The 22,399-nt window shown below is 33.8% G+C and overlaps 1 protein-coding gene across 6 annotated transcripts in view; it reads left to right on the forward strand.

The window, feature by feature from the left end:
* Positions 1-21,965, forward strand: part of Imp (IGF-II mRNA-binding protein) — a 105,553-nt gene extending 83,588 nt beyond the window's left edge. For 3 of the 6 annotated variants that reach the window (XM_035868580.2, XM_035868583.2, XM_035868586.2), the window contains 6 exons: positions 13,956-14,132; positions 15,626-16,006; positions 16,237-16,489; positions 16,770-17,123; positions 17,888-18,139; positions 18,995-21,965. In XM_035868580.2, coding sequence (XP_035724473.1) covers positions 13,956-14,132; positions 15,626-16,006; positions 16,237-16,489; positions 16,770-17,123; positions 17,888-18,139; positions 18,995-19,327 — 1,750 coding nt within the window. In that variant the 3' untranslated portion in view covers positions 19,328-21,965. The remainder of the gene's footprint in view (positions 1-13,955; positions 14,133-15,625; positions 16,007-16,236; positions 16,490-16,769; positions 17,124-17,887; positions 18,140-18,994) is intronic. The other 3 variants (XM_035868581.2, XM_035868584.2, XM_035868587.2) reach the window with 1 other exon arrangement.
* Positions 21,966-22,399: the final 434 nt, after the last annotated feature.

The following is a 22,399-nucleotide window of genomic DNA, read 5'->3' on the forward strand; positions in this document are numbered from 1 at the left end:
TTTTGCAGTGATTTCTCATTTATTATACAGAGAGAAGAGATAAATAAAGAGAGAGAGAGAAGGAGAGATTTCGAAAATTTTTGAGATAGTTTATATAGTTAATATTAACGATAACTAAAAAAATTATTTTCATCGATGGTGGTACAGGTAAAAAAAGAAATATAATAATTTAAAAATTGTGAAACGAAAAGAAATTTGTTTATTTAGATAATCATAAATCGTGTGTATTTATTGGATCGATATTTTAAATAAACGATTTAGAGAATTTCAATAAAAAGTATTATCTAATATTATTAAAAAGTATATATTATAATAAAGTATCTTTATAATAAAATATCGATACGTTAATATATCCGACGCAATACAGATTTTCATTTAATTATTTATATTAATTAAAATATTCATATATATATATATATATATAAATATCGATAATATTTTTATTTTATCGAAATACTTATCAATGAATTAAAATAAAAAATACCGATGTAATAGATATAACTTTTTATTTATTACATTATTACTTTTCAATAGTTTTGTCACAGTGATCTGCAAATTAAGATATATTTACATAAATATATTTTATATAATTTACAAAGCCTATGTGTAAAACTCATTGGAAAATTCGTGATTGACCTGGGTCTTCCGCCATTGCTGGTCTTATATTTAATGAAAAAAGAGAGACATCAAGAGTGAGTGAGTGAGTGAGTGAATGATTACGTCATTCTTTTACTGAAGACTCGTAGTATCTTAACAAATTTTGCCGATTATTCCTTCTCGTCGTTTCTTTCAGCGTTGATTCATCCACTACAGCGCCACCTTCTTCCCGTCCTTATCCTTCTTCTCTCTCTTCTTTCGTCTTCCTTCTCATTCTCTCACTTTTCTCTTTCTCTCTTCTTCTTCCTTCTCATTCTCTCACTTCTCTCTCTCTCTCTTTCTGTCTCTCTCTCCTTTTTTTTCTTTTTCTTTTACTCTCCCCCTTTCCTTCTTCTTCTTCCACGAATCGACCGGAAATCGCTGTCGCGCGCGCCTTCCCGCGCTTCTAAAACCGCCACGTGCACTGCCTTACGAGATATACACTCCATCTTGAAGAAATAATCTCTGTTACAAAGCTTTTTTAGGATGGAGAAACCATAGTTAGAATCAATTCGAAATATTTAATTCTCTATAAAGAAATTATTTTCGTATTATTATCCACGAGAAAATTATCTTTGAATAATAATAATAATAATAATAATAATAATATAATAATAATAATAATAATAAAAAAAACTAGAAACAAATTAATTAATAAAATAATAATAAGAATAATAATAATAAAAAAAAAACAAATTAATTAATTAATAAAATAATAATAATAATAATAATAATAATGATAATAATTTTAAAAGAACGTGCATACCAAAGTAAATAAAAAAAGAAAAAAAAACAAAAGAAAAACAACAAAAAAGAAAGTAAAGTACTATCTATCTTTTGATGGTCACGAACTCATGATGCTCATGACCGACCCCCCTCCCCTCTCCTATTGGTGTTCCACTCACTCTCTCTCTCTCTCTCTCTCTCTCTCTCTCTCTCTCTCTCTCTCTCTCTCTCTCTCTCTCTCTCTCTCTCTCTCTCTCTCTCTCATATCCAGTAACCAACGACGACAACTCGCCCGCCATTATCGGACTTCAAATATATACATATTGTACATATATACGATTGCTTTTCTCCTATCTCTTTGGAAAACAACAACTCTCTCAGTTGAAAATGGAAAGTTTTGTTTAACTATCAAGTTGACTGTTTAATAGGATACCTGTATACATATGTGTGTGTATGTGTGTGTGTGTACCTGCGTGCGTGTGTGTGGAGATATATATATGCTTATTCGTGGCTAGCTTGTGTGTATTAGTGTTAATGTTCATAATTGAATTCTCGCGGTATGTTTTAATCTTCTTTAACCCAATTTGTTATTTAGTTTTTTATTTTATATATATATATATATATATATATATATTGTTTGTTTGTTTGGTATTTATAAAGAAAGAAAGAAAAAAAATTACGCAATGTGAAAATGCATTGATCGTTACTCGTGCATAATATAATAATTATACCATGCTAAGTATAATTTATATTTAAAGAGAAATTTTTTTTTTCTTTCTTTTTGTTTTTTTTTTTTGTGTTCTTTTTCCTCTTATTTTTTTTGTCTTGAATAGATAATAACAACAATTATAGAATTATTTATAGCGATACAATAATATTATTTGTATATTCTATCTGTATAATTTGAAATGAATGATAATCTAGAATATAAAGTAATAAATTAATTCTTATTTAAACGTATTCCGTAGTCATTTAAAACTCATACATAATCTAACAGGTATTTTTCTTTCTACTTTTTTTTTCTTTTTTTTTTTTTTTTTTTTTATCTTACCCGTCCTCAAACACTTCTGATGCTAATATATGAAACCTCGATAATTTCCTGTCTTCTTTTCCTTTTTTTACATTACAATTAACGAGAAAAAGCAAACAAACAAACAAACAAACAAAAAAATACTAGGGTTGCTCTTGAGGGAAAAAAAAGAAGAAAAAAGAAATGAGAAAGAAAAAAACGTGATAATGAAAAAGCGGTTAAGAGTGTGGGGGACAGGATAAGAGGTGATGGTGGGTGCATGTGTGGGATATATGTGTGTTATGGTTTTGCAAATATTATTTCCATTAGATGAAACTATATTTAAATAGAATCAAGGATATCCATTTAAATTCGTTCGGAAGAAATTTCATGATTTCGCTTAGCTAAATTAACTAGCTAAATCTACAGCTATCTAGGGTTATCCTGGCTATCTAGTTATCTAGCTATCTTAGTTATCTAGTTATCTTAGTTATCTAGCTTAGTCAGCAAGCCAGCAAGCCAGCCAGCCAGCCAGCCAGCCAGCCAGTTAACCAGCCAACTAGAAAGCAAGCAAGCGAGCAAGCAAGCGAGCAAGCAAGCGAGCAAGCGAGCAACGAGCGTTTGTAACTTGTAATTTGCGATTGTGAGAAAAAGAACGACGGCCTCCTCCTGTGTGTACGTACATATATACCCGATGCGATTTATGAAGAACTCGCTCGCTCGTGCGCGAAGTCGCTTAAGCAAACAGGTTTACGCAGGTTAAGCAGGTGCAATGACCGCGTAAAGGTTGCTTAAAAATATCTCGACACCATCGGCTGCCTCGTCCTCCACTGTTGTATTCAGAGTCTCTCTCTCTCTCTCTCTCTTTCTTTATCTCTTTCTCTGGTGGTCGATCGATATACATATATCGTGCAAGGTCTTTGATTCCGATAATCTATACTTTGAAAATGTAAAATAAAAAAAATTTTTCTCTCTCTTTCTCTCTCTCTCTCTCTCTCTCTCTCTCTCTCATTCGCTCTATCTTTATCTGGGTCGTTCTGTCTGTCTCCTCTCTCTATCTTTTTTCGATTTTGAAGGATAATAAATCTTACGATAATAAATTATAGATATATATATGTACAATATATAGAGAGAGGTTTCGTAGAAATGTAATTTAGAGTTATTATATTTAGATTCTCTTAGTCGTTCGATGTATTTTCTTTTTATCTTTTTATTTTTTTTCTTTTTTTTTTTTTTTTGTTTTTCCTCCATTTTTCTTCCATTTTTCTTCATATCGTTATCGCACGTAATTATAATGTATGTGTGTTTTATGAGCGCATGTGTACGTCAATTGGGAAGTAAACGTATTATTTATATATATATATATAAATATATATATGTAGTACCACGGATTATGTATTTATATACACATACGTACATACATACATACGTGTTTGTTATATAGTTATATGAAACAAGATCGGAATTGAAATTATCTCTTGTACAAAGTTGTTAGTTGATCGACTTTCGCTCGATACACTTATTGATAAATGAACATAATAAAAAGAAGAAAAGAGAAAAAGAGAGTGGACGTTGTTGGATGATTGGGAAGAGGGGGGAGGAGGAGGTAGAGAAACAGAAGAAGAAAAAGATTAGCCATGTAGCATAATACCAAAATCATTCGAGAGGAAAATTACTCGACATGAATTTGTCAACAATTTTGCGAGCAGTCAGCGAGAAAGAGAGAAAGAAAATATATATATATATATATATATATATATATATATATATATATGTATGTATATAAAATGATTATACGACTCTTAGCTAGTTGGTCTCCTCGCTCTGTTGCATTGAGATTAGCTTTCAGCTAGGCGATTAGGCACGCTCACAAATTAGAACATTTAGAGCGTTTGATAGATTGCAATCGTTGATCACGTAAGATTACATCGTTCATATATATATATATATATATATATATATATATATATATATATATATATATATGTATATATTTGAAAAAAAAAACAAAATTGTATTGATTTTCCTTTTTTTTCTTTTCGTTTTTTTTTTTTTCCTATTTTTTGTTTTCACTTTTTACGTTCAATTAATTTTAATTAAATTTTTTAATTCAACATTTAGCTTTTAATTTGTTTTATTTTATTTTATTTTATTTTATTTTATTTTTTGTTTTCTTTCTTTTTATTTCTTACTTTTTTCTTTTTTTTTTTTTTTCTTTTTTTGCCTTGAATTTATTCCTCGGCCACGTACATTCTTCTCTAAATCGAGCTACGAATTGTTATTGAATATATATGTATACGTATGTCTTAAAAGAAATATTACAATTACAAAGAAATATTTCGGTGGAAATATAAAAGGAATGTTTATAATTTCGAAAAGGGGGAAACGTTTCCGGACCAATGTTTATATGACTTTTCGTGTTTTCTTTCTTTCTTTCTTTTCTTTTTTTCTTCTTCTTTTCTTTTTTTCTTCTTCTTTTCTTTTTTTCTTCTTCTTTTCTTATCTTGTTTCGTGTTTCTTTCTTTCTTTCCTTTTCTTTTTTTTTCTCCCAATTTTACAGCTAATAGAGAAGAGAATATATATATATATATCGACGATCTATTTCCGAGAAATCCACCCTATATATATATACTGTGCATAGTATTATTTTTATATTATATATAAAAATAAAATAGAATGAAATAAAATGATTGTAATAATTTTTTCTACTCTGATAAATTTGATAACACAATAACAGCACGATATATATATATATATATATATATATATATATATATATATTCGTTCGTTTTTAAAAGAAGAATATGTATGTATTTTCGGTTTCTATTTTTCGCGCATTCCCTATTTCGTTTTCAAGTGGGAGCTGATTCATACACAAAAAAAAAAATGTATAAAAACATCCCGCTTCCTTCCAAGGACCCCAACGATCGGCATGCTGAGCTCGTTCATTCATCGCGAGTGCCTAATGAGAAGCAGCTTGTTTTTCTCTCTCTCTCTCTCTCTCTCTCTCTCTCACTCAGATAAGGGAGTGAGCGAGGGGGTGGGAGAAAGAGTGAAAGGGAGGAAGGGAGGACACGCAAATGCGCGTGCACGCGAGCATGTTGTACATTATCATTTTAAGCTGACCGCATCAAAACCGCATTGCATTCCGTTTATCGTTCTTTTGCCAATCGGAGTTTTAACTGTCTTTACTGGAAAACTGGATTATTATTTTTTATCTTTTTTGTTATTCGAAAAAAAAATGGATAAAAAAAAAAAAAGAAAAAAAAGAAAAAAAAATAGAAAACATTTCGTTTTAATGATTAATATCTTCTGTTTTTGCTTATTTAATTATTTTTATTTATTTTTTTCTTTTTTTTTTTTTTCTTTTCTTTCTTTATTTTCGTTAGTTCTTTTCAATGTATATAATGTATAATCCAATTTTTGTTCATCCATATAAAATATATATATATATTTATTATATAAATAAAATTATAATATAATTTCTACTTATAGTTGAACAAACAACAAATTGTAATAACAGAAATGCATTACTTCAAGGTTGCAAAACATTAATTCTCTTCTTTCTTTCTTTATTTCTCTTTTTTTTTTTTTTTCATCCAAGACTACATATATTCGATTTATACATTATTAAGGAAGAACGAGAGAGGGAGAGAGAGAGAGAGAGAGAGAGGAAACAATTCTTTTTTTCTTCCTTTTTTTATTTACTTACTTTTTTTTATTATTTCAATCACATTTTTTTTTCAAGCTCATTCAATAGTTTGAAACGCAGATTAGATGACGAAGTAATCTGGTGGTGGGGAGGCTTGGTGGGCGAGGCTAGGGTGAAATATATTTCAGTGGTCCTATTAATCAAAAAAAAAAAAAAAAAAAAAAAAAGAAAAAAAAAATTGCAGAAAGAAGGGAAAAGTATTCTCGAAGAGTTTTAATATAATTCATACTCTGTCGTATATTTCGTATACTCGTAGAACGCGTAAGCCAATGTATGTCAATATTAACGATATCATATCCCCCCATTCGCCTTATCTCAGCGACACGCCGCGATAGACTGGCATGAATTTTTCGTGCTTGCATGCATGCGTGCGTGCATATGTGCATGCGTATGTGGCACATGCGCACGCGTCCATTGCTCTCGGCCATTGCACGCTATCGTATACTACTACTAATACCTACTACTATTACTACTACTACTATTACTACTATTACTACTACCTACCATTACGATGGAATATTATTCATGTGCATATTCCTATCATGAACGTTGTCAAAGCTATCAAAAATCATTTTTCGTACGTATCGCTATCTCTCTCTCTCTCTCTCTGCCCGTCCTCCCCCTCTCTCTACTCCTCTACCTATCTCTCTCTCTCTCTCTCTCTCTCTATTTCTTTTTTATTCTCGTTCACACCTGCCACTTCTCGATTGCGATAAATCGAGGTTAATAGTACAAATCCAACAAATCGATATTTCTTTGTATATGCGTTCGCGCCTGTTGTGCGTGCGCTCCTAATGTAAAAAGCGTTCCAATGTATTATAAACGTTGCTCATTACACTTTTCGTTATGTCGAAGGGATAAAAAAATTTTTTCACGAAAAGAAATATACATCAAACGTGGGAAAAAAAGGAAAAGTATAAGAAGAAAGGTGGTGGGAGGGAGGGGCGGTCGGTCTCGTCATTTTGATAAACTCGTTAAAAAAAAAATCATTGTGTCGTCTATGGAAAAACGATAACGAAGATAAATCTATCGTTGAGAATAAACAATGACGTCGTTAACGTTCAAATGTTAATCGAATAAAATTAGAATGTTAGAAGTGTTCAGTGATTTTATTTAATTTAATTAAGTAAAAAAGAAAGAAAGAAAGAAAGAAAGGAAAAAAAAAAAATAAGAAACCAACATAGAAAGTGCGTATTTCATTGAATCGGTAAAAAGTGTGTTAATGGAAGCAAAGGAAAGAGAGAAAAGAAAAAGAAAAAAGAGAAAAAAAAGAAGAGAAGAAAGAAACAAAAAAGAAAAAACTAGATCGAGAACGAGGCAAACAAAATTTCTCTCTCCACGTCGCATAGTTTTGACGCCATTCACGCGGAATTCCGAATCGCAACGAACGGGAATGGGGTAGTAAAGGAGGTGGTGGGGGGGGGTACACGTGGTGTACTGTAAATGTGTACGTATGTGTGTATGTATGTATGTATGTATGTATGTATGTATGTATTTGTGTATCCCGTGCGTATGTGTATGTGTGTGTGTATGGATGTAAAGATCGCAAGAGAGTTCATTTGGATTGAATTTTCACTGTTTTTTCGTTTGATTTCTTTTCTACGCCCTCTCCCTTTCGTTCTCTTTCTCTCTTTCACTCTCTTTTTAGCTATTCTCTTTCTTTCTCGTTCGAGCGTATAGGATTCTTTGTGGAGGAAAAAAGAAAAAAAACAAAAAAAAAAAGAGAAAGAAAAGGGGGAAAAAGAAAAAAACATTGTGGCGAATAAACCTCACTACGTGTGTTTTCTTTCCTTCTATTTTTCTTTTTTTCTTTTTTCCTTTTTTTTTTTCTTTTTTCTTTTTTTTTTTTTTTTTTTTTTTTTGCGCGCGCGTCTCGCTTTGTCTTTAAAAACCTTCACCCCGGTCGCGTAGTGTGTACTACCACTTTACGCGCGACACTTTCCCTTTTCAAAATCGATTTTGGCGCCGTCGCGTTGAACGACACGACACGGCGCGATTCAAACGAGTGAGAAAGAGAGAGAGAGAGAGAGAGAGAGAGAGAGAGAGAGAGAGAGAGAGAGAGAGAGAGAGAGAGAGAGAGAGAGTATTTGTTAGTGTGTATGAGAGAGATAGAGAGAGAAAAATATCGCAGCTCTTGTCTTTCGGTCAGGACTGTACGTGCTCAATCCTGACACCCCTTCTCCCACATATACATACGTATGTATATATATATATAAGTATATAAATCATACACACACATAAGTGTATGTGTTTGTGTTTTTTCTTTTTTTTTTTTTTTTTAAATCTCACATTTCTTTTTTTTAACAAATAAAAATTCTCGTCACGTGTACATTAAGGAATAGGAAGATTAAACGATTAATTTTTCTTTTCTCTCTCTCTCTCTCTCTCTCTCCCCCTCTCTTCCTCCCTGTTTTCCTTCCACTCCCCTCCGCTCCACTCTCCTCGTTTTTCTCCCTTGTCGTATCGGATTAAATTTGATATTTTCTTTTGGGTAAACATATGAAAATTAATTCCTTGTACGGAAAATTATGGGAGAAAACTTTGACATGTATCCTCCGTTCTTAGATATTATAAATCAAGGGTGAAATCTTTTTTTCGTCGAGTCAGTTTTCAGATTGTAAAAAAAAAAAAAAAAAGAGAAAGAAAAGAAAAAAAAAAGAAAAAAGAAAAGTAACGAAGGAGAGAAAAACAGAGCGAGTTATAATAATAATAATAATAATAATAATAATAATAATAATAATAATTTTGATAGTAATAAATAATTAATAATAATAAAAAAAAAAAAAAAATATTTATACTAACTTATCGCAATAGGTGGTCTTTTTTTACATTTTAAAATTAACGTTCGATCAATCGTTAGCCGAATATAGCGGCAACTTCTCGAACGATCAACTGGGTCAGCGCGTTATTTCGAGAACGGGAAGCGAGAGAAGATATCGTTAAGGTCTCTTCTCGTCTGTGTGTTGTTAACTTGGCGCCACCAATCGGGGCAAAATAATAGAAGAGGAAGAAAGTGTGTGAGAGAAAGAGAGAGAAAGAGAGAGAAAGAGAGATAGAGGGAGAGATTAAAGATAGAAAGTATAAAAAGAAGGAAATAATTGTTCGAAGAGAAGGCCAGGGATAGATAGAACTGGACTAATTATCTTAGTCCGGCATCCCCCCTATTGTGTTTCACTTTCTACGATGAACTTTCTTTTTTTTTTTCTTTTTTTTTTTTTTCTTTATTTTTTGATTATCGTCGTCGTCGTCGTCGTCGTCGTCGTCGTCTCTTCATAGTAGTTCATAGTTGTCCTTGCATAACGAATCCCAATTCCCTTTGCAATTAAGCAGTTAGGGTGCACCAACCGACACTCTCGAATTTTTCTTCTTTTCTTTTTTTTTTTTTTCGTTTACGGTACAAGTATCACTACCCTCACCCCCCATCCACACCCTCTGTCCCATCCATCCCTGGACGGGCCTCCATCATGTTGAACGCGTTACAACGTCGACGGTGGTGCTTCGTTAGAAGTACCATCCCCAAAAAAAAAGACCAGGGAGAGAGAGAGAGAGAGAGAGAGAGAGAGAGAGATAAAGAAAATGAAAGATAAAAAGGATGCAGTTAAACCGTACGGAGAAATTCCAAGAGTGAGAAAGAGAGAGAGAGAGAGAGAGAGAGTGAGTGAGAGAGAGGGATAGAGAGGGTGAAGAGGAGTGAGAAAGTGAAAGAGAAAGAGAAAGTGTCCAAAAAGTGAGATAGGGGAATAGAGGGAAATATAGCGTCTTAGGCTAACATCAAAAGCTCTTCCAGGGTGGTGAGCTGCGGTCAGGGCTCCTACGTTCTAGTCAGTCCACCCCTGTATATTCATAGCTTGGAAAGGTCTTCTCTTTCTCTGTCTTTCATACACGCATCCACCCACCCAACTGCCCATACACAGATACATACGCATACATATATAAATATATATACACAAACATAAACTTCAATGTCTCTCTTTTTCTCCCCCTATTTCTCTCTTTCGCTCGGCTTTAGGTAAAAATAGCGGCTTTCGTTAAAGGTGAACGAACGAAATGGCGAGTTACACGTGCGTGCAAGCGAGAAGAAGCCGGCTGGTGGTCGGATCTGGTATAAGACTTAGAAGATAGTAGTAGAGTAGTAGTTAGTAGTTAGTAGTAGTAGTTAGTAGTAGTAGTTAGTAGATAGTAGTAGTAGTAGTAGAGGAAGCGTAGTAGGAGGGAAAGAAGGGTTAAAAGGGTTAGAGAAATAATGGGTAGTGCTACCCAGTAATAGTAGTAGTCGTAGTAGTAGTGCTGGTAGTAGCGATAGTAGTAGTAGTAGTAGTTGTAGTTGGTGATGTGTAGGTATTATGGATAGAAAGGGTTTCGACGAGCTTGCGGGTTACGACACTGATCGTGGGAGGTGGAATGGAAGTTCTCCTCTTCCTCCTGTTCCTCCTCATCCTCCTCTTCCTCTGAGTTGGCGGGCGCGCGTGTTCCTACGAAGAGTGGTGGCGGCGGCGGTCGAGCTGAAGGAGTAGAAGAGAGAGGGAAGAGAGAGAAAGAAAGAGAAGGCGATATCAGCGTTACCCCTGCTCGTCGTTTCAGCTTCCCTTTTCTGTCTCCTCCTTTTCTTCCATCTCTCTCTTTCTCTCTCTTTCTCTTTCTCTCATATATATATATATATATATATATATATATATATATATATATATATATATATATATATATATATATAGTCTAGGCTCCCACCAAGCAAATGCCGCCGAAAATTCCCAAAAGCACGCGAAACAAAGGCTTCCTCTCCTCTTCCATCTCTACTCCTCCTCTTCGGAGTCTCTACCCTTATTCGTACTCACTCGTTCTCTCTCTCTCTCTCTCTCTCTCTCTCTCTCTCTCTCTCTCTCTCTCTCTCTCTCTCTTTCTTTCTTCCTCTCACATTCGCAGGCCTCGTGTAGCACGTGTCCGCGCGGCAAAGTTCGCTTCGACGAGCAAACCAGACCTCTGCCGCTCTTTTTCTACGGTGCGGTAGACACGAATTGTTGTATTCTGTTCTGCTCAGTTCTGTACTGTACTGTTCTGTTCTGTTCTGTTCTGTATGGTTTTGTTTTGTTCTGTTCTGTTCTCTTCTGTTGTTACTTGCCACGTTAATTTTGTACATAAATATGGTTATGTAACGTTGTCCTCGTCATCATCATCATCGTCATCATCATCATCGTCATCATCATCATCATTTTCATCGTCATCATCGTAATGCTGATAGTACTAGAGTTGTCACTGTTTACTGGTATTATTGTTACTGCTGCTGCTGCTGTTGGTGATGGTGGTGGTGGTAGTGCTAGTGATAGTGCTGGGAGGGAGTGATGGTGTCTCTACTCGATGAGAGTTTTCGGCTTTGCCATCCCCACGAAAGTGCATCATCGTTAGTCGTCTAGTCTGTGTTCTCTCATCTTCCTCACCCTCTTTCTCTCTCTCTCTCTCTCTCTTTCTCCTGCTCCTCCCTACTTTCTCTCTCTCTCTCTCTCTTTCTCTATATCTATCTATTCTATCTGTCTACCTCGGAAGAATGCACCTCGAGGCGACGTTTAGCGAACTCTGCGGATTTTGGGTATACTCTCCTCAATGGTTCTTCTATCATCGAGTGGTAGGACTATCCAACTTCTTTCCCTCCCTTCAACCATTCCTTTCTCTTTCTCAATCTCTATCTCTCTCTCTCCCCCTCTCTCTCTTTCATTCTTTCTATCTCTTGTTTTATGCGTCGCATTTTCTCTATTCACACTAGTTTCGCGTGAGAGTTCCAACGTTCGAGACGAAGGAAAATAATAAAAACGATATTCTTACGTAAGTGAGATAGCTCTAAAGAAAAAAAAAAAATCAATAAATAAATAAATAAATAAATAAATAAATAAATAAATAAATACAGCGAGGGATATTATTTATTCATATAAATAAATATATAAATAATAATAATAAATTCGTTCTAAATCATGATATACGATAGATATATAAAGATAAGACAAAGAATTTAGCGTATATTAATGTTTTAAAGGATAAATTACGATATAGCCATATTAATACGATATATCATTATCACGAGGAATATATTATCTAAATAAACGATTACGCGTCGCGATCGATGAAATTATTAATATTAAAATTATATGTAAAATGGAGAAAGAGAGAGAGAGAGAGAGTGAGAGAGAGAGAGAGAGAGAGAGAAGAGGGTGGTTAGAGGTCATTAAACATAAAAATATTTTGAAAAATTTATTGGAAGAGAAGAAAGATATATGTTTTAAAGAAGGAGGAGGAGGAGAGAAAAAAAAAGAATAGAATAGGGGGAGAAAAGAAAAAAAAGTAACAGTGCAAAAAAAATAGAGAGAAAGAGACAATGAGAGAGAGAGAGAGAGAGAGAGAGAGAGAGAGCATCACGGAGAAAGAGAAAGTTTAGATAGAGGAGAGTGAGAGTGGTGAGGGAGTAAGAAAGAAAAAGAGAAAGCGAGAGCATGATAGAAAGAGATAGAAGGAGAGAGAGATGAGGAGAGTAAAAGAGGGTGAGAGGGGAGAGTCAGGATTGATCCGAGGCAACAACGTCGGCGCGTTTCCTTCAAGGTTAGCCAAAAGCCCTCCTCGCGGCGCGCTGAGTGGGTCGGCGCGTTGAAAAATCGATAGCTACGAAAGTGAGAGTCTCTCGGCCGTTTCACCCTCCTTTTTGTTCTTTCCGCTTGACGTTCTTTCTCTCTCTTTCTTTCTCATACACAGAAAAACACGCACAAATACTTTCTCTCTGTCTCTGTCTCTGTCTCTCTCTCTATCATATAAAGAGGAATATACACCCACACTCTCTCTCTCTCTCTCTCTCTCTCACTCTCTCTCTCTCTCTCTCTTTCTCTTTCTGTTTCCTTCTTACTTCTGCAGTTTGGTTCATTCATATCGCACAAAGAGAGACCACCGCTACGATGTCTTCTTTCGTTTCTCTCTCATCGTGCACGTGATTCCCTCAACACGCGTGATATCGCTGTGCACAGAAAGAGAGAGAGAGAGAGACAGATGCGTAGTTTTCTCTCTCTTTCTCTCTTTCTCTCCCTCTCTTTTTCTGTCTTCTCTCTTCTGTTACTCTTTCATAGGCGCCGTAATGACGCGCCTTTTGCTCCCTCTTTCTCTTTCTTTTTTTTTTCTTCTTCTTCATCTTCTTTTCCCTCTCCCTCTCTCTCTCTCTCTCTCTCTCTCTCTCTCTCTCTCTCTCTCATTCTCTTTTTTTCTTTCTTTCTTTCTTTTTTCCCTCTTAACGTTTCGTTTTGACTAGAGACCACTTCTCTTAGCAATCGTTCGCCCTCTTTTGTGAATTTTAAACGGTCTTTCTTTCGAATATATGTACATACATGCAATACATTAACTTAACGAGATAAAAGATAGAGAAAGAGATTGATAGTGAGTGAGGGTGGGAGAGGGAGGGAGAGGAAGACCCCTTTTGGTTTTATTTGATTTGAATTTATACAAATGGATTTATCGAAAATATCATTGATATATATATATATATATATATATGTATATATGTATATGTATATGTATATATACGTACTTTTAATGTTTGAAAATCGTGGCTCGCATTTTTGCGGTACGACACGCGCATGCGTAATAATTTTATACTATCGATAATTTTATACTATACGAGATATATTTTCTCATATTCAAGATATATCACTGTCATTATCGTGTTGTAATATTATTTGGAAAAATACCTGATAACGTCATTGTTATTATATTTTTATTATCATATAAATATATTTATATATATATACATATGTATATATATACGTATGTATATATCCGAAAGACATTTGAGATGATGGATTATTTGATTAATCTTTTTTTTTTGTTTTTCTTTCTTTTTTATTACAGTAGCGGTGCTGGTGCTAAAGTCATTGTAAGCAACATCCCAGCGAACGTTAAATTGGACGAATTGGAACTGCTTCTATTGAATTTCGGACAGGTCCAAAACGTAGAAAAGGTGTCCTCACGTGATCCCAATACATTGTCCTACCTCGTCAGCTATGAGACGCTAGAACAGGCACAGCAGTGAGTATATCATTAGAAATTTTATATTTGTATTTTGCGTTACATTAAATTTCTTTAGAATGGTTACGACGTTATAAACCCTCTTCCTCACCCTTTCCCCCCTCCCCACACTTATCATCTCCTCGTGATTCGTGATTTCATTTATTTACTTATTTATTTATTTTTCTTAATTCAAAAGCTTAATCGGAGTTTTGTAAATTGTATGTTAAAGAGATACAAAAAGAAAAAAAAAAAAAAAAGAAAAAATTTAATCTTCCATTTGTATTTCTTTTTTTTTTTTACGATCGATCATTTTACAATCTTGATATGTAGATGAATTAATTATATTATAAGAAAAAAAGCGAAGACAAATTAAAAAAAAAAAAAAAGACATTAAACTTTAAATAAAATTACATACCGTTTTATATAAATTTAGGGGTTATTTTATTTTTTTGTTTTTATTTATTTTATGCTTTATTTATATTTCATAAATTTATATAATTTATATAAGTATATTTTATTAGAATTGTATTATCATTCTATATATATATATATATATATATATATATATATATATATATATGTGCATGAAAATTGCATCTGTGATAAGTTCTTGTAACCCCCAACCGTCTACTTTTTAACTTTTACATTATTTAAATGTTAAAATTAAAATTCTTTTTATATATCATTCTTATTTTCATTCTCGTAAGAATTAATTTAATCGAAGAGAAAATATTCGAGATATAATAAAAAAAAACATTATTTAAGGCACAATAACGTTCGTAGAAATTAATTAATTTTCGCATTCTTTACGATATAGTCATTTTTGCGTATATATATATCTCTACAGTATACATGACAAAAATTGATGGCGTTGGGGTGGGTAGAGGGGAGGAGACAGAGAGAGAGAGGAATTTTTTAATATGAATGGGTGCTTGTACGCATCGAAAAAATATAAAAATTAATTTTCTATTAAAGTTTCTATTTTTTTTTTTTTTCTTTTTTTACGCGTTACAACGCAACTAACAACAATGTTTCGATAACGTTCTTAATTAGAAAATTTTCTTCGTAATTAGTTCATTTCACATTTGTCCGTTCCGTCGAAGGAATAGATTTGCGATAAGGAAAAAAAAAAAAAAGGAAAAAAAAAGAAAAAATTCTCTGATAATTCGAAAACTATGACAAATAGAATACCTACGTCATGTTCCAATTTTTCTCTCTCTCTCTCTTTATTTTATCCTTTGGACGCGTCGAAGCAACAACCCGTTTTCAAAGTTTTATCCTCTCAAACCCCCGCAATTATTCTGATAAAACAATGTCTGCCCCCCCCCCATTCCTCCCCACCCCCTCTCCTTACCTTTGTACGTACAAATACGAGAAAATCATTTTTTGTTTTGTTTTTGTTTTTGTTTTCTTCCTTTCCTCTCATCTAATGGAAGGATTTTGGGGATGATGGCGGAGAAGGGATGGACAATAAAATATCGTAATATTTGTTTTCGTTTTGTCCTTTACAGGGCTGTGAATCAATTTAATGGCTATGAATACGAGGGTAACTCGTTAAAGGTGGAAATGTCTTCGGCTGAAAGCCGACGAAGAGGCCGCAGCCAACGCGGCGGCGTTGCATTTTCCGGTCTTCCGGGATCCGGCCGACAAACGGACTTCCCTCTTCGTATTTTAGTACAATCGGACATGGTCGGCGCAATAATCGGCCGACAGGGTTCAACGATACGTCATATCACTCAGATGACGCGTGCTAGGGTCGACGTACACCGTAAAGACAATGTAGGCTCTGTCGAGAAGGCAATAACGATTTATGGTAATCCAGAAAATTGTACGAACGCATGCAAGAAGATCTTAGAGGTTATGCAACAGGAGGCAATGAACACGAACAAGGGGTGAGTTAACAAAAATAAAAATAAATGGAAAAATTAAAAAAGAAAAAGGAAAAACGAGAGAAAGAATTTTCTTTTCTTTCATTCTTCCCTTTTTTTTTTTTATATCTATAAAATGTAAATCACGATTTGATGTGTTAATAACTCTTATAGATGCTTTATTATTATTATTATTATTGTTGTTGTTGTTGTTGTTGTTGTTGTTGTTATTATTTGTTTATTCTTTTTTGCAGAGAGATTATTCTAAAGATTTTGGCACACAATAATCTTATCGGACGTATCATCGGTAAAGGTGGTAACACGATCAAAAGGATCATGCAGGATACCGACACTAAAATAACAGTTAGCAGTATAAATGATATCAACAGTTTTAATCTCGAGCGCATTATCACGGTTAAGGGTACTATTGAGAATATGAGCAAAGCCGAATCAATGATATCGAGCAAATTACGTCAGAGTTACGAGAATGACTTACAGGCCATGGCGGTAAGTAAATATTTGATATATTTAAGGATAAAGAAAGAGGAAAGAGGGAAGAAAAAAAAAAAGAGAGAAGAAAATTAGAAAAGAGAGATAAGGAGGAGGGGAAAAAGAAAGAAGATGAAAAAAGAAATTAATATACATAAAAATAATAAAAAATATATTTACCCGATATTTTTATACAAATGATAAAAAATCAATTACGATTGTTAAAATAAAAATGTCTCTGATTATATGTATCTCTATATGTGTATGTGTATTTATGTAACGAATTTTGTTCGCGCAGCCTCAAAGCATGATGTTCCCCGGTTTGCATCCCATGGCTATGATGTCAACCGCTGGCATGGGATATAGCTCGCGTGGAACAGCCCTTTATGGCTCTGGTCCCGCCCCATATCCCTACCAAGGGAGCTTGCCGACCCAGGGCGTACCCGCTGGTGATACACAGGAAACTACCTTCCTCTACATTCCTAATAGTAGTGTCGGTGCTATTATTGGTACTAAGGGTTCTCATATAAGAAATATCATAAGGTTTTCCGGTGCCAGCGTTAAAATTGCACCGCTCGAACAAGACAAACCGGCGGAGCAACAAACTGAAAGGAAAGTCACCATTGTCGGATCACCGGAATCACAATGGAAGGTAAAAAAATAAGAACTTAAAAAAAGAAAAAAAGTAAAAATAATAATAATTAAACAATTAATTGTTGTAATAATTAAATAATTAATAGTTTTCAATTTATACCTTCAATGTTTTACTTACTAATTTATTTTATTTTATTTTATTTTATTTTGTTTTGTTTTATTTGTCGTTTTTTCTAAATTTATGAACGAGCCTTCATTGGCTCATCGCAAGCGGCGTCGGTCTCGCAATACGAAGATCGTGAGTTCAAATCCCCCCACATTTTTTCTCTCTCGTATTTCTTGGATTATATATATATATATAGTCTTTTTTATGAGAAAGAAAAAACAAAAAAGAACTCGCGAGTTTCGCTCTATTCCGAAGACTGTAAAAAAAAGGCACGTTTGCGTTTTTTACGACGTTGATAATTATTGTTGTGCGCGTGTATGTATATATATATATATATGTATGTATATGTGTTTGTCGTTATATATATTATTTATTATTACATTATTATCCTACTCGTTTGGGCCTATGCCGTTTTACGTAAGCATAGGACTTGATTTAGTAGGTAGATCAAAAAACTATAAAAAAGGGTCCCGTACCGATTAACGCCTTTTTAATTAAAATAATAAAAAAAACTGTGTCATTCGGTCCCGTTTAACCCTTTAACATCTCATTCTTTTTTTAATTCTTTTCTAACGTTCTTGATTTAAAAAAAAAAAATAAATAAAAAATAAAAAAAAAACGAGATAAAAAGAAAATCATAATATTTATTTCATTAGGCCCAGTACTTGATTTTTGAAAAGATGCGGGAGGAGGGCTTCGTTGCTGGTACAGAGGATGTTAGACTGACGATAGAAATTTTAGTACCAAGCGCTCAGGTAGGCCGAATCATCGGTAAAGGCGGTCAAAACGTTAGGGAGCTTCAACGTGCAACTGGAAGCGTCATCAAGCTATCGGAACAACAAGCCACGCCTCCCTCGGCCGACGAGGAAACCACCGTCCATATCATTGGGCCCTTCTTCTCCGTTCAGGTAAATTTATTGCGTAGTTTCGAAGAACATATTTGGGACTTTTCGTCACGAGCTAAAAAGAGTCACGCTCTCTCTTTCTCTCACATCGCTTTTTCTTATATAACGAAAGATAATATATAACGTTGTGCTCTCATCGCAAAAAAGATTTTTATTTGAGGAAAAGAAAAAAAAAGAAAAAAAAATAAGACAAGTTAAATAGAAAAGACATATTCTTTTTCTCTCTCTCTCTCTCTCTCTCTCTCTCGTTCTCCCTTTGTCGAATATATTTTGAAGTTAGGAATTTTTCAGTAATAGAGAAAGTAATTTTTATATATTAGTTGATATATATATATTTTTTTTTTTCCTTTTTTTTTTTTTTAAGTTACAATATTACATTCTTCAATATATATGAACGATATGAGAGATGATCTTCCTTGCATATAACGAGATGTTATATTAAATCGAATCGTATTTAGATTATAGAGTTCAAACTTACGTTGGAGATTCAACGACGTATCATTTTTTTTTTTTTTTTCTGAAAAATCAATTAAGAAAAGGTAAAAAGAAGAAAAAAAATATATTAAATTAATTATATAATTGTGATATCACGAAAATTATTGATAACATTGAATTAGATCCTTTGCTAAGATCTACGTGCTGTTCGATGTTAAATCGAATCGTCAGATCATTTTTTCTTTTTTTTTTCTTTTTTTTTTTCTTTTTGTGGAAGAAAAAAATATTCAATTTTCCAAAAGACCAGATCGTAACATTGTTTCTTTTCATTTTCGTTTAAGCGATATAACAAATGTTTCATCCCGTTCAATTCAATCGGACTCCTTATTTAATATTCATTTTGATTTCGATTATTATTTACAGTCTGCCCAAAGGAGAATTCGTTCAATGGTGTTGCAATCTGGTGCACCCGGTGGAGCGGGAGGTGTAGGCTCACGCGCTGGTCGTGGTAGCAGCCAAGAAGGTGGTTCTCGTTCCCGAAGAGACGGTAGTGCAACGTCTCAACAAGGAACTGTTGTTGCATCTCAACCGCAATCACAATCGTCATCCCAGCAGCAACAAACGACGTCCTCTACCTCGCCGTCAAGTCAACAACAACAACAACAGCAGCAGCAACAGCAACAGCAACCATCACCGCCACAGCAGCAACAGCAACAACAACAGCCACAACAACAACCGTCATCTCAGAATCAGTAACCTCGATGAAAAAAAAAGAACAAAAAAAAAAAGAAAAGAAAAAAAAACAAAGAAAAAACAACAACAACAACAACAACAACAACAACAAGAAACAATTTGTTCGATGTCGCCGCGACCAACAGCAACGCTTCGTATAAAAATCCATTTTTTTTTTTCGTCGGGGTGGTGGGGACTCGTCTCTCATCGAGAGGCTGCGTAAAAAACCCCTCTCGCGGAGATACGTACCCTTCGAGATGATAATGATGATGATTCATATAAGGAAAGAGATAGTAAGACTAAGGAAGAGATTAAGATAAGGAGAGAGCGAGAGAGAAGAAGAGAGAGTGTGAGAGAGAGTGAGAGAGAGAGTGAAAAAGACGGGTAATAAAAGATGTAACGATGAAGGAAGATAGAGCGATGAAGAGATTGAGAGAGAGAGAGAGAGAGAGAGAGAGAGAGAGAGAGAGAGAGAGAGAGAGAGAGAGAGAGAGAGAGAGAGAGAGTGAGAGAGAGAGAGAGAGAAAGTGGAGGAGAATAGTGCGGGCTCTTATAGCGATGTACAGAGAGAAGAAATTACGGAAGATAACGAATATTTCTTTCCAAAATAAATGATATTAAATTGAACTGAACTAAAAAAAAAAACAAAAAAAAACAAAAAAAAAATACAAAAAAAACAAAAATAAACCAAAAAAAGACAAAAAAAAACGTTTTTTTTTCTTTTTTTTTTCTTTTTTTTTTTTTTTTTTTTTAAATAAAAAAATGTGTATACACGGAAAAAAACATAAACCAAAAATATCATTCAGCAGGAACCAATAAGAGTACTTTTAACCCTGTCGTTTTCGGTACTGATTTTTTTTTCTTTTTTTTACCCTCTCCTTATTATCAAAATATTACCTATGATTATTCTTTTTTCTTGTCTTTTTTCTTTTTTCTTCTTTTTTTTTTTTTTTTTTTTTTTCTTCGATATGTCAACGTTTTACGAAGGATATATAAATAAATAAATTTGTATAATCCTCTCTCTATTTGCGTGTTGTTTTGTTCAATGATAAAAATGGTCATTCGATGATTCTTCTTCGAGGTGTGGTCCTATCAGAAAGGACAGACAGACAGGAGAGTATTAGAAAGAGATAGAGAGAGAGAGAGAGAGAATTAGATGGTGCGTTTAATTTCAAAAGAAAAAAAAAGGATAAAAAATTCCTTGTAAGCTGCTAATAATTCCGTGCTCGTATATGTATTCGTGCCTTTTTTTTTTTTTTTTTTCCCAATATCCGTTGATTCTATCAATTTTGATGATTTCACGTACATCAAAATTTTCTCTTTAGGCATTGATGAAACAACGACAAGATTAATAAATATAATCTCGTCAGCGTTAACAGTGATCTTTTGGTTTCCTTTTGGACGTTGCAGTTTTTAAATGACCAGAGATTGAAGAAAATGCAAGCTTAAGAAAGAAAGAAAGAAAGAAAGAAAGATAAAAAGATATATAAAATGCTTTGGAGAAAAAATTAGCGATAACAATCTGATCATAATAATAATAATAATAATAATAATAATAATAATATAATAATAATAATAATAATAATATTTAATATTGTAATAATAGACATTGTTAATTCGTTATGTTCCGTCTCTTCTGCGCATCGCGAGTCCAACGAAGCAACCAACCAACCAACCAACCAACCAACCAACCAACCAGCTAGCTAGCCAACCAGCTCTAGCCAACGACTAGCCTTCCTCTCCTCCTCCTCCTCCTCCTCCTCCTCCTCCTCTTACGCCTCTTAGTCTTTCTCCTTCTCCTCATCCTCCTCCTCCTCCTCCTCCTCTCTTCACCAACCCGTCTTCTTCTCTCTCACTCGACTCATTTTATTCTACGTATAAAAATAGCGATGTGGGTGGCACTCGACTAATCGATCAATCAGGGTTAACGAAACCACCTCGCCGATGAAATAGGATACGAATATGAAAACACAACACAACCTTATTACCTCATTGAATTACGGTTAAAGATTTAATATGATAAAGAGGCAGTGGGAAATGAAAGGAGTGGGAGAAGAGAGAGTAAAAAAGGTGAGGATTGATTAATAATAAACCGAACTTAATCTAAAGGAAGGAAAAATGAAAAAGGAAGGTATTAACGGAAAGATAAAAGGGGATGGAAGGATAGAAGGAGGGGGGGGGGAAGAATTAGGGGAGAAAAGAAAAACGTGAAAGAAAAGAAAGGATGAAGAAGTGATGTCTACCTAATATAAAAAGTTATAATAATAAATATACAGCGAGAGAGAGAGAGAGAGAGAGAGAGAGAGAGAGAGAGAGAGAGAGAGAGAGAGAGAGAGAGAGAGAGAGAGATAGAGAGAGAGAGAAAGAGAGAAAGAGAGAGAGAGAAAGAAGTTAAGTGACCATTACGCATTATGTTATTCACTGTTACTATTGCTACTACTACTATAACTATTATTACTGCTATTTTACTTACTACTACTACTATTACTACTACTACTACTACTACCATTACTATTATTACTACTACTACTACTACTACTACTATTACTACTACCGCAATTATTGCTTACTATTTCTACTAATACTACCGAAAAAAAAGCGGTGTTATTTTTATTATTATTATTATTACATTTTTTTTTTTTTTTTTTTTTTTTTTTTTTTTTTTTGGTTAAAAAAGGAAAAAGAAAAAAAATAAAAATAGCTAGGCACAGTTTGTTTTATATCAGATACCCAGAGAAAGAGAGAGGGAGAGAGAGAAAGGATGAAAGAGAGAGAGTGTGAGAGAGGGTAAGAATGAGAGAGAAAGGGAAAGGGTGAGAGAGTGAGAGAGAGAGAGAGAAAGAGAGAGAAACAGAAATTTGGAAATAATAACAACAAACAGACTTATGAATTATTGAGATTGTGAATCGAACGGATACACAACACACGAGGTGACGTTCTTGATTACCGTTAGACCTAAGCGAAGTAAAAAAAAAAAAGAAAAGAAAAGGAAAAAAAAAATAAGAAAAAAGAAAAAGCAAAGGGATATATATATATATATATATATATATATATATATATATATTTATTATGATGATAAATGCGCTTCAGGCAAGC

Source organism: Vespa mandarinia, chromosome 22, assembly GCF_050613455.1.
Source record: "Vespa mandarinia isolate Hongniang chromosome 22, ASM5061345v1, whole genome shotgun sequence".
Classification (NCBI taxonomy): domain Eukaryota; kingdom Metazoa; phylum Arthropoda; class Insecta; order Hymenoptera; family Vespidae; genus Vespa; species Vespa mandarinia.